General features: G+C 32.4%; 1 protein-coding gene across 1 annotated transcript; it reads right to left on the bottom strand.

Moving 5' to 3' along the window:
* Positions 1–8,095: 8,095 nt before the first annotated feature.
* On the bottom strand, positions 8,096–11,268 carry LOC21410144 (abscisic acid 8'-hydroxylase 4). Its single transcript, XM_010109637.2, has 9 exons — positions 10,982–11,268; positions 10,551–10,875; positions 10,019–10,168; positions 9,671–9,919; positions 9,406–9,495; positions 9,217–9,295; positions 9,016–9,122; positions 8,642–8,760; positions 8,096–8,457 (listed from the first exon to the last, which is right to left on the bottom strand). Exons 1-9 carry the CDS (start codon positions 11,185–11,187, stop codon positions 8,358–8,360), a joined length of 1,425 nt encoding a protein of 474 aa, XP_010107939.2. The 5' UTR covers positions 11,188–11,268; the 3' UTR covers positions 8,096–8,357.
* Positions 11,269–12,638: the final 1,370 nt, after the last annotated feature.

Below are 12,638 nucleotides of genomic sequence, written 5' to 3'. Positions count from 1 at the left end.
GGTGTGACACAAAAAAAGAGAATGTGGGGAAACTACATCTATTATTATAATACATAAACATGACGAAAACAACGCCTTTATTAAAATTAACAAAATACTAAGAAAACTATAAATGACCTCAGTAAAACCGGAAAAAAAAACTAACAACAAGCCATCCACCACAATACGAATACCAAAGAACCTGGATATGAGCAGAGTCACTGCAGAAGAATTGTGACCATCGACTATGAAAACGAAAGCGAAAGCAGCCCAAATGAAGCATCCACACTAGGAATTCGTCATAAACCTCCCGCTCCTCGCAATGATGGAATTTGCATTCCTCCACCTCCAACACCAGTCGCCCCAAGATACCCATCGCTCCTCCCTCGAACCATATCGACGAGGGGGCAAAGACCCTAAGCAACGGCGCCACCATACTCCAACTCACTAGATTTCGCACGTGGCTGTAGATATAGCTTAATATTAATTTCACACCTGATTTTATTAAAAGGTGTAAAATTTAAAATCCACTCTTAAATTAAAAAAAAAAATTTTGATTCCTTAAATAAAGGTTATCTTGTTTGTTTTTTTAGAATCATAAAGCGTTATCATTAATATAATCAAATACAATAACAATTTCTATAGTTGGAGGAAATTACTCTAACTAAATGAGTTCATTATCTATATTAAGAGCCAACGAAGCCAAAAAAAAAAAAAAAAATGGGTGCACATTACTTACCTCCTAAAAAATATGACTTATCTTCGCTCCTTGAAAAAAAGATAATAAATTAGATACATCTAATAATAAAACATCAAACTCACTACGACCTAAATTTATAGTTTTCATAGCTTGAACCATTGTCAATACATCAGACTCCACTTTATGGAGATTTAGTCTCACATTCCTAGCTCAAATCAAACTTAAAGTAAGGGCTTTACCTACAACCTCATAATTAGAGTAGATTGGTTAAGTTGTGCAATATAATTATTAGCATTACTATTATTGTCTTACGCAATGACAATATGAGGATGAGATTGCCGTGGGGTTGTAGTTAAGGGGGGCGGGAAGCTCCCCTCTTAGAGATGTAGGGGCGGAGTTCATGGACCAAAATTTCATTAAGGATAGGTTTGGGATCTCACATTTGTAAGGTCAATTGTGCTAGTATTTCTTTATAAAAAGAGGGTATTGTTTTTAGGATTATTATAAATGTTAGAGAAAAATACAAAGAGTTGTACGATTATTTTTTTGTAAATTTCCTTTTCATCGCAATAAATTACTCTAAAAATAACATAATTTCACATTGAGATAAACTTCTATATTCTTACGTGTTTGTGTTTGTTTCATTTATTTTCTATGATTTATTGCTCTCATTAACGGAAAATTAGGAAGTCCAATTCTTAATAGATAACCATAATTCCTCTTTATAAAGGCAAATCAATATTGTAGATAACTACATTATAATTCCTCTTTATAACCCGAGATGCTAGCGGTTCGGTTAAAATATTTCAAGGCTAGTGCGCACCACCATTTCTCGCCGAGTGCTATAATTTGAGGGAAGGATTCTTGTTTGACGCAGCGAATTGCTGGAATGTTAGTATAGCTGAAACAAATACCAGCAATATGGTTTCTATTGTCAAATTCAGGTTTTTGGGATTCTATGGTGCTTTAATTTTGATATATATGTATATGTATATGTGTGTGTGTATATATATATATATATATATTTGTTCCCTTGTTTGATTGAATCCGGATCTATTTGTTTGTTTAGCCCACATTGTGTGGATGGTTTGGCCCATGTTTCTTTGGTTTAGATTGATATCTTGCTTTGCAGGTTATCCAGCTCTATCCTTATTGACTTTTTTGTTTCAGTCTAATGACATCAACTTTAATCCCAATTTATTTTATAATAATTTAAGTAGTCATGGTTTAATAGGCAAATGTAATATCTTAATATTAAATGTTGTGATTTTTTTTTTTAAACAACTACGAATAAAATAATAACAATTTGAATTGATTCTAAGTAGAATCGGTTGAATGTTTAATTGCTTATCACAATTTACATGGTGAGGATAATTTAGGAAAAGAATAACAAAGTAAATGGAATTGAGTTTTGCTTGATAAAATCATCCTCCAAATAATTTAAGATCATTGTTTTGTGATAGCAAATGTTCTTTTTATCTTTTTTTTTTTTTTGTTGTCTAAAAACATGTTAAAAGAGAAACACATTAGTATGTTTGTTTTAAAAAAAAAAAATCCACCTCTTTTGAGAAAAAACCCCACATACGATGACAAGCCAAAATCCAAACCAATCAAATATGGGGAATTTTATGTATTAAAGAAATTAATTTTGAGTTTTTATTTAATAGAACAAAATGGACATTTAAGTATAAAGCCGGGCAACGGACATTTTTAAAAACACGGAGTATTTATTTAGTATTATCTAAACATTAAGGTACCAATCCACTAATTTGATGAGAAATTAAGGTACTAAGATGTAATTTTCTTAATTATTAATTATATTGCAATTAAAGAGAATAATAAACTTGAGTATCTAAATTTTGGAATACAAAAAAGCATGACAAATTTTATGAATCCCCTCCAAATTTAAAAAACAATCATTTTTTCAATTTGCTCCCGAATTTGAAAAATTGTCATCCATCATTTCGAACTTCAAAACTTTAGCAAATTTGTCTAGTCCGTCACTTAATTGATGGTAAAGTGTGTTGTCTATAAATTTAAATGGAGTAATCTCTTTAAATTTGAATCACTTTTTCATTTTGTCCTCCGAAATTTACAAAGGTCATAGGCTCCCCTGCCAAACTTCAAACTTAAAATCTTCCCATTTTGTCACTTAAATAGATGGAAATAGATAGAAATGCTAAGCGTTGGTAAATTTGAAAAGGAAAAATTTTATAATTAAGTCTCTCTAATTAAACTTAAATCACTATTTCATTTTGCTCTACGTATTCAAAAAACTGTCATAATTAACTCCCCCTGGCAAACTTTAAACGTTAACAAATTTGCCAATTATGTCACTCAAATGAACATAAAAGCTAGTGTGATACTAAATTTCAAGATTAAACCTAATTTAAGCTATTCAGCAAAAAATTTAATGTAAGCTAAAAACTCTAACTATTTAAAAAAATAAAAAATTACTCCTAATATATAAAAGGGTTACTCCAAAAAAAAAATGTTGGGTTCAACATCATAACTCTAAAAGTAATCTTAATAAATATTCTTTAAAAATGCATGAGTCATGATTTTTATTCTTTACTCTTTATTAATAATATTTTTTGTTAAATAATTATACTAATAAAAGAATATTAATTAAAAATGAAAAATAAAAGTCCATACCCATACACTCTCACCCTCGAAAGTAAATTCCTCATTTTTTCCAACTCCTCTTTAATAATTTTGAGAATGAAGACGAAGTAATGATTTTGATGGAGCTATCTTCTGTGGCCTGTGGGCTTAGACTTCAAGCAGCTATGCTTGATAACACAAAAAAAAAAAACCAAAAAAAAAAAAACTTGATATACTTAACGTTTAAAACGTCAGCCGCTTGTAGTTGTAGAGTTTTGGAACTATTTTTTGGGTAGAATGGAACTATTTTACTTGTCCAACTTGTAATCTTCCATTAAACATCATTAAAAAAAAAAAAAAAAACTTGTAATCTGGGCACTTATGACTGATGAGTGATGACCAATTGATCAATATGCCTTTTTGTGGTTGAACTGTGTATCAGAATTCCCAAAAAACTGCTATTGATTATAACTCACACGCTACTGATGCTAGGATCAGCTTCTTTTGTTCCTCTGTTTGTTTTGACGCCAAAAGCGCCTTCATCCGGATATGAAAACTCGAAATATGTACGCAATACGCTTTTCTTAAACGCCAAAAGCGCGTCCACAGTTTCATTCTCGTGTGCAAGCCACAAGAAAGTCTCTTATGTGCACTTCATCACCACACTCAATAGTGTATTGGCTTATGAAGTGCTGCTTCACTTCTTAAGGATTTTTTTTTTTTTTTTTTTTAATGTGGGACCCGTGAAAAACTTGTGTTACCTACAACAACTCATCTTTCATTTATACTTGAACAATTGCAACACTAATGAGTATAAGTTGGGTGTAAAAGCTGGGCAAATGGAGAATATGATTTCTTCATTTGTTTGTGTTGTCAACATAAGCTAGAATTTATAGAAAAATTGTGGCTGAAATGGTGCAGAAGATTTGAGATTACATGACAAGTTTAGAGTTACGTTTCGATTATTTAGATATTGTTAAGTTTATCTTATTGTTAGTTTTACTTCTCTATAAGTTCCTTAGCATTGTAAATTCAATTCAGAGAGTTTATGATTGATTAATGAGCATTGAGTTTTTGATTTGTTCGTCTTGAGTTTTACTTCTATCGAATCCTTTAGTTTTATTTCTATCTCTCTACTGATTCTATCTTATAATCTACTCACAATCCTCCCACCCCTATTCCTCTTTCCATTTTCCCTCTTGCCAAACAAGGCCTTAGTGTCGATGAATGAGAAAGCAAATTAATCTAGGTTATACGGGTTTTTGTCGACAGAAAAGTTTGACATGAGAGTGCAATTCTCAAAGAAAAGTGAAGTGTTATATATGAGAAAAAAAAAGAGAGATTTTCTTGCATTGTTGGTACCCAAAAGACTAGTTCAGATCTTTTGCTTTCTTATGACGTTTTTCTTACAGCACTAGTTTTGTTTTCTTTTTTTTCCTTTTCTTCATACAAATCAAATGAAGCCTAAGAGACTGAAACAACATGATCTTTCAAAGTGATTTAAAATGCCACAACTAAATGATCATAAGCAATATGGTTATTAACTTGAGGATGATTAATGAGAGGCTGATCCGAGATTTTGAAAGTGGGAAATTTCTTAAACTCAGAAGTTAGATTTAATTAGTATATTTCTGCATAAAACCTCTTAGCCATCAAATCAATGAGATTTATATGTGAATAAATGAAGTTCACTTTTTCAAAATAATTGTTTTCTGACGATATTTGTGTTTAATAGACAATATACGTGATTTTTTACATCAAAATAACTAATCAAGTTGCTGGGCGCATCTTATAGTACTAATCATATAACAATCACCATCAAATTTTAGACATTACTAGGATTATTTCTACTAATCTTGCAGACTCAAAGTACTTTCAACCACCGTGTTGTCCAAACATCATCAAACATTTTAGTGTTAGCTATAGTACCTTCTAACTTCATTGCTCTTTTTTTTTTTTTTTTTGTTATTGTTGCTAGAACATGATCATGGCAATAAGAAGATGGCATGGCCGGTGCAGATAATGTCGGTTCCAATTTTGGTGATGTTATTTAGCATATGAGGGCGACAATTCTGATATACTGCTATAGAAATTGGGCCATGATATCGATAGTGTCACGTGAGCTTGTGGTACATTTTGTGACATTTGTGGTTATGTATTCTCTGTTGGTGTTGATGATTATAGTGTGCCCGGCATTGATGTCATAATGAAAATGAATGCTATGGTGATTTGCTTTTGCCTCAGCCTAGCTAACACCTCATGTTATAGTTTCCTTGGGGTGGTACCCTTGCTATGTTTGGTAGAAGGTCGTGAAAGTAGAAAGTAAAAAGATATAAAATACCAAGGTAAATGAAATAAAGAGGTAGAACGATATTTTCCTCTATGTTGTTCGGTAAAGAGAAAGAAAGAGAGAAGAAAATATACAGTTTAGTTTATTATATAATTATATCTTACACAAATAAAAATAGGATTAATTACAAAAATTCTCCTGAATTATATCCCTTATAACACTTTGCTCTCTAATTTTTCAAACGTGACATTCGTTTCTCCTTAACAGTGAAATGTTAACAAAAAAGCCCAATCCATTAGGGTTTTTTTAAGGAAAATTGACATGTAATTTGTTATTTTGGGATATTTTAGTAGATCTATGGTTTAAAATTTAGTTTGAATTTAAAATTAATTTAAAATTTTACTTTTAATTATGATACATCTATTATTGATTAAATGTAAGTTGAAATTTTTATGTTTTTTTTTTTTTTGGTAGAATAAAAAAATTTATGAATTTTTTTAAATATTTAAATTAGTTTAGATTCAAATTAAACTTTAAACCATAAAATTATCAAAATACTCGTAAAATAGCAAATTAAATGTCAATTTCAGTTAAAAACTTAACAGATGGAGCTTTCTTGTTAATATTTCATTGTGAAAAAGGAACAAATGTTACGTTTTAAAAATCAAAGAACAAAGTGTTACAGAAAATATAATTTAAGGGAAATTTTTGTAATTAATCTATAAAAATATGAAGAATAATTAAGGTCAAAACAGTTATTTTACATGCTATTTGTTTTGTCAAATTTCTTCTATTTTCTTTCTAAAGTCCAAAAGATTAAAAATAGTAGGCCCAAAGATTTACAACCTCCTTCTTTCTCAATGTCGTCTCTACAAACACCTTAAGATTCTCTTTTCTTCTTTAAATTCCTCCTCTAATTTCCATTCTCTTCCTTTTCCACCCTACATGACATACGTTAAATCTTAATGAGGTAGTGAGAAATTTGTCTTTTTCTTATTTGCATTTCCTTTTCTTATTTCTAGCTGTCCAGTTACTTAACGTAGGAATCAATAATTAAGCTCTCCTTTGGATCAACCAAATTTCTAGTAACCGGCACATCCAAGCATCACACTCTAAATGGGAGCCAACTCCAATGTGAAAAAGAGAGCTAAAACCATACAAGTCCACTAATACTTCACCATCCGCACCTGCAATAGCACTAACTGCGGGAACACTAACTCTCCACGAGAGGCAACATAGGAACTGCAATCGAGTGTAATCGCTTGGCCCATATGAAACATCGGCTCTAATACTACTTGTTGGGAAGACACCACATGCGAAACTAGCCCAACACACTTCAGGAATCTAACTTGACCTAAAAAGTTAACTTATTAGGTCTTAAATCTTTTCATGTATATAATCTACTTCACATTATCATCCACTTTTCATGTGGGACAACACACATATACACTTTTCTCAATAGAAATTATGCAAATATATTGGTGGAAAATCCGGGTCATTTTCAACTTAGATAACTAAATTCAAACTTCACACCACCTTACCGCATGTCGTTTGATTTAGTTGTCATTTGCCGTACAAACTATGATTTTTATATTGTAAGGAAACATTAATGATATATTATGCCGAGACTTATTTATTCAGAAATTTGATAAGTGTAACTTTGAATATGAATTAGTGGACTTTCATAGAGCAATTCCCTTTCTTTTAGAAAGGAAACATCAGTGATATATTATGTTGAGATTTATTTATTCATAAACTTGATACGTGTAACTTTGAATATGAATTAGTGGACTTTCATAGAGCAATTCCCTTTCTTTTAGACTATTTTTTTTTTCTACTGAAACCCTTTCTTTTAGACTTAGTAGCCTAGACTATGTAATACAACTTTATATAACTAAAGCAAGGGCTTTCCCTTCGAGTTCCTGGAATTGGTTGACAATTCATTCTGGGTATTAAGTTTGTTATGCTTTCCCCCTTAATTTCATCAATTAGTTATTTGGGATTAAAACTTCTTGTTTTGGTTATGAGTTTTGATGGATATCTTTACCGGCTTAACATATCATTCTTCGGCTCTACTTTTGTTATGAGTGTGCAAATATCCAAATTGGTTTCCCTGAACCAAGGACAAAATAGGGTTGGCTTTTGATACTCTTTGGTAGGTATATTCATTAGCAAAACGCCCTTCATTTTTGGGTATCCGAACAAAGGTCTAATACATGTTAGATTTGTAGGGCACATCAAGTGATGGGAAAAAAAAAAATCATGTATGTGACCACCGGCAAAAGCATATTGGCTTCAAAAACTTAGATACAAGAATTGGAGTTCAATTAAGATGTATCCAACAAACGGGTCCCTCTATACTGAACAATTATTATTATTATTATTAATAATCTGAACTTTGTCACTTTTAAGTGCATTAAGCTAATTTGAGTATCCTTCATGAGAGGGTACCCTGTAGAAATACCACATGGCTCTCAACAAACCACGTGGCGTCACCTGATGAAGATGATGTGTTGGACAAACATCTATTATTGTGGATAGTTATTACACTCATTAGTCTATTATTATTAATTATTTAATGTAATGTAACATGAGCTACAAATGCATGCAGATAGTACATCAACAAGCTAATAATAATAGCAATATAACTCTAGAGAGACAGAGAGAAACCCCCATTTGTAAAAACAGAGGGCTGTAGGATTGGGTTAGGGAGATAAAGAAAAGAGAAAACAGAAGTTGGGAAAGGGTAAGCCATATTTTAGTCAGGTGAGTAAAAATCAAGGTTCATATTGCTGGATCTTTCCAGAATCTGGCTGGGAGTCCATTTTGAGGAACTGGAAATGGGCCATACTGAATCCCACTATTAGATCCCATCACTTTCCACCTGCCAAAATAATAATAATAATAATGATAATAAATTAATAGCCTCGACAATCTCCACTAAGGTTATATTCTTTACTATGCCAAAAAAAAAAACCATGTATATTGAAGAGGAGATTATTATGAACTTCATGTCGTTTTAAGAAAATGGATAAGCTTTTTTTTTTTTTTTTTTGCTGATATCGTACCTGAATCTATTGACTAAGTGGTGGATTAAAATGAGCATCTCCTGCTTGGCAAGCTCGTTTCCAGGACAAGAGTGTACCCCATTGCCAAATGGCATGAAAGTATTGGCCTTTGGATGACCCTGCACCATAATCACAAAGAACATAACATAAGCAGAGAAAATTAGTTAGTCTTGGTTCTAATAACGCCTCTGTCTTTAAATAAAAGAATGAAATTTTTACGGCGGGGATAATACCAAATTTGTATTTGATTCTGTCAATTTTATATGCTTTACAGTTTTGATACGATTTAACTAAATCTACCGTTTAGAAACATGAACCGCCACCATAGAAAGCTCTATGTAAGAAACAGTCCCTTTATATGCTCTATTACCTACCTCAAATCTAGATGGATCGAACTTCTGAGGATCAGAAAAGAACTCGGGATTGTGATGAATGTTTCTAAACAAGGGCATGACCTTCCAACCCTTTGGGATGAGGTATCCTGCAAAATTTTTGGACAAAAATTTTAAACTTTTTCTTCGAGTTAAAGGCTTGATGACAAAAATTAGAAATTAACTCTTAGATTTAATCCTTACCATTGTATTCTACATCAGTCACTGCTTCCCTGAAGGTGAAAGATATAATACTAGCCATCCTCAAGCTTTCTAATATAACCTGAAAAATTCAAACATACCCACCTGAAAATAATTAGTTCTTTCTGTTACATCTTCTTTAATTTCTATTTCCAAACTTATAAAACTATGGAAGTGTGATTTGAACTATACCCTATATGTTAGTGGCATGTTTCTGGTCTGTGCCCATGTTAAGGGCTTTCTCCCTCCATCATTCGCTTCAAATATCGCCTTTTGCTCTGCCTGCAAGCGAAAGACACATCATACATAACACTTTCTTTTTTTTTTCCCCTGAAAACCGTCATTAAAAGTCTCTTTTTTGGCATTTGTAACTGACTCAAAATGGTCGTTAAAAGTACAATTTATAGTAATGATTAATAAATCATGTTCTTATAATATAATTTAAAGTATAATTTACCTTTACAGCTTCAAGAAGTTTTTGGTCATCATGGAGGTACTTAAGTATCCAAGTCAAGACACTGGCAGTTGTGTCCTGAGCAGCAAACAGAACTCCGATGATGTTATCCGAAATCTGATCCTTGCTCAAGGTTTCTCCTTTTTCGTCCTTGAAATTCAAAAGATGTCCCAACAGATCCTTTTCCACTGTCTTCTTCTCCTCTCTCTCGTAGATTTTCTCACTCAGAACCTCGTTAAGCCTTTCCCTGGCCTTGAAGGGGGGGAAAAAAAAGCATAAAGAAAAGAGAGCAAAAATTTAGCATTCAGATCTTAACAAAGCTATTTAATAGTAATTTTCTAATTTACTTACCAAGAGTGCTTTTTGATATGCAGTTCCTGGTATGCTGGTTGGCAAAGAGTTATAACCTTTATTTACTATGCAATAATTCTCCTTGAGCTGTTCTCTATAATTGTCGTTTAACTCACCAAAGATGGAAAGAATGCCGACATCAAAAGAAATCTGATCAAAACAAAAAAGTTTATGGTCAGGCCCGTATATTTAGCAAACCTTGTGAACAAACAAAAATTTCAGAGGAACCCCTTTATGATAATAAAATTAGTAGGAGAATTTTAAGACGAGACATGAGAAGATCTATATAAAAAACTGTCAATTATGTATGTATAATATGATTTTGCTCGGATTTAATGTTAAAAAACGTGCTCTCTCTATTATAGAAAGCTCCGATAAAATAAGTAAAGGACAAGAAAAAAAAATAACGAAACCAATTAATTCCCAATAATGATAAGCTAAAACCCAAAAAGAGCCTTCAACTATTATAACATGTGGTTCACATTTAGTATTATTTATTACAATTGTAATAAATATATTTTATAAAACTGACCTTTTTCATCTCGTGGAAGGTGTTAATGACCTGATCTCCTCTAGCCCAAGACTCAAGAGCAGAGATGGCTATGGCCTCAATATCAGCGACTCTTTTCTGGAGGGTGTTTGGGGAGAGGGAATTCCGGACCAGTTTTCTCAGTTGAGAGTGGTAAACCCCTTGGTGAAAGAAGAGCGCGGACGGACCAATCAGCTTCTCCTTGCTCTTCGGGTACGTGGGCTTGAAGAGGTGCGGGTGAGTCACCAGCACGAACCGGGACGCCTCAGGGCTGGCCAGCATGATGCAACGACATCCCAATATATGCGTTTTGAATATGTCTCCGTATCTATAGAGAACAAATTAAATTAATAATGAATATGGAAACGATTGAAAAACTCATTTGTATATATAATTTTTGATTTTCAACATGCAATTGGTGGTAAAAGAAAGACCTTTTCTGTTTGGTGGCAAATAGTATGTTTGGGTCTTGGGAGTAGAGTTGGAGGGTCTCTCCTATGAAAGGCCAACCCATTGATCCTGGTGGAAGTTTAGCCTTGTGTTTGGTTTTTGTTTTTTGATAGCTTATGATCAAGTAATATGAGACCATAAAAGTTGTGGAGAGAAAGAGGAATGTAAAAATTGAACCAACAATCTCCATATAAATGTATAAAATGTCTCTCTCTTACACACTTTCTCACTCTAAATTGTTTGGAGGGGAAGTAGGAGAGTATTGGCGAGGGACGCTAAATCAAGTCAATGTGAGAGGAATATAGTAGGTTGGTCAGGGTATATATAGAGTGAACGAAGAGGGGCTGTTTCAACAGCAATAGCAGGAATAGTAATCGAATCACCGGCAATGCTAGGGATAGTGACAGGTTGGTGATTTTAGTGAATTTGCCTTAAATTTTGCAGGGTTTTTTTTTTTTTTTTTTTTTTTTTGGTCCAGCTAAAATAGAACAACAATGAAGGCCCCCCTCTTTGTTTTTAATTCGGGTTAAAAAAATGCATATGTGGTCCTTGGACCTTGACCCTATTGTTAAAAGTTTGATACCAAAACCTTGCTTGTATTCTTTATAGTACTTGAACTTTATTAACCTTCGAGGTATTAGTTTTAGTACTTGAATAATATCAGAAAGCATTAATGGTGACCAATATCATACACTAATAAAGAGTACGTCCCACAGTATAGTGTGAGATCCATTCTCTATTAAATGTGATTTGTAACAATGAATGGTACCTCTAAGTATTTTTCTCTTATTCCGTTAAAGTTCTACCTTAAGATTGGCATTACTTATTCACTTCTCCATCTCGTAATAACTAAATTAATTAGATTTTTGTCGAAGGGGATAAACATGATTACATACAATGACGAAGTTCACGTACTAAATAGAGACAGAATTTAGAGAATAAGCTAGCTAGGAGGACAAATGTATATTAATATATTTTATTATTTATTTTGAAATGTTGCCTATGCTTGTTTTGTGAGGTTGACAAGCATTTATCTTTGAAAGGCTGAGAATTGATATTGGAGAATGAAAATTAAGGAAGAGCTAAGTACTTAATTACACCTTTCCACTACAAAACCAAACGGACAAGGTACATAGTATAAAGGGAAGATCAGTGACAAAGATAAATCAATTTATGCCTTGATGATAAAAGGGCTTGACTTTATATATGGTGACAAAGATAAACAATATTTACACACACATATTCCAACATCAAGGGTTAGAATCTATTGTTTTTAATGTGTCTTCTATAATGACAAAACATAATGTGGGTTAGAGTTGATCACATAGCGAAAAAGTCGGTCAAAACGCAGGTGCTTCACTATAAAATCACTATATATTAAAAGAGTTGAGCTTGGCTTCACTGTGCACTCTCGTCGTTTTTTTTTTTTTTTTGGGCGTTCTCCTTTTTTTTTTTCTTTTCTTCTCAAAATTTTATATTTTTCTTACTTACCATTCTTTTTAACTTTTTTTTTATGGATTAACTTTTTTTCTTTCATTTACTCTTATTCTTTTTTTCAAATGTTATCTTATTTAAATATTTCTCTGCGATAGTACTCTAAAATATTGTTATATTAAAAGTTATTCTCATAAATTTCTTTCC

Source organism: Morus notabilis, unplaced genomic scaffold (assembly GCF_000414095.1).
Source record: "Morus notabilis unplaced genomic scaffold, ASM41409v2 Scaffold45, whole genome shotgun sequence".
NCBI lineage: Eukaryota > Viridiplantae > Streptophyta > Magnoliopsida > Rosales > Moraceae > Morus > Morus notabilis.
The sequence above is the reverse complement of the archived record's forward strand: the minus strand, read 5'-3'. Positions and strand labels throughout refer to the sequence as shown.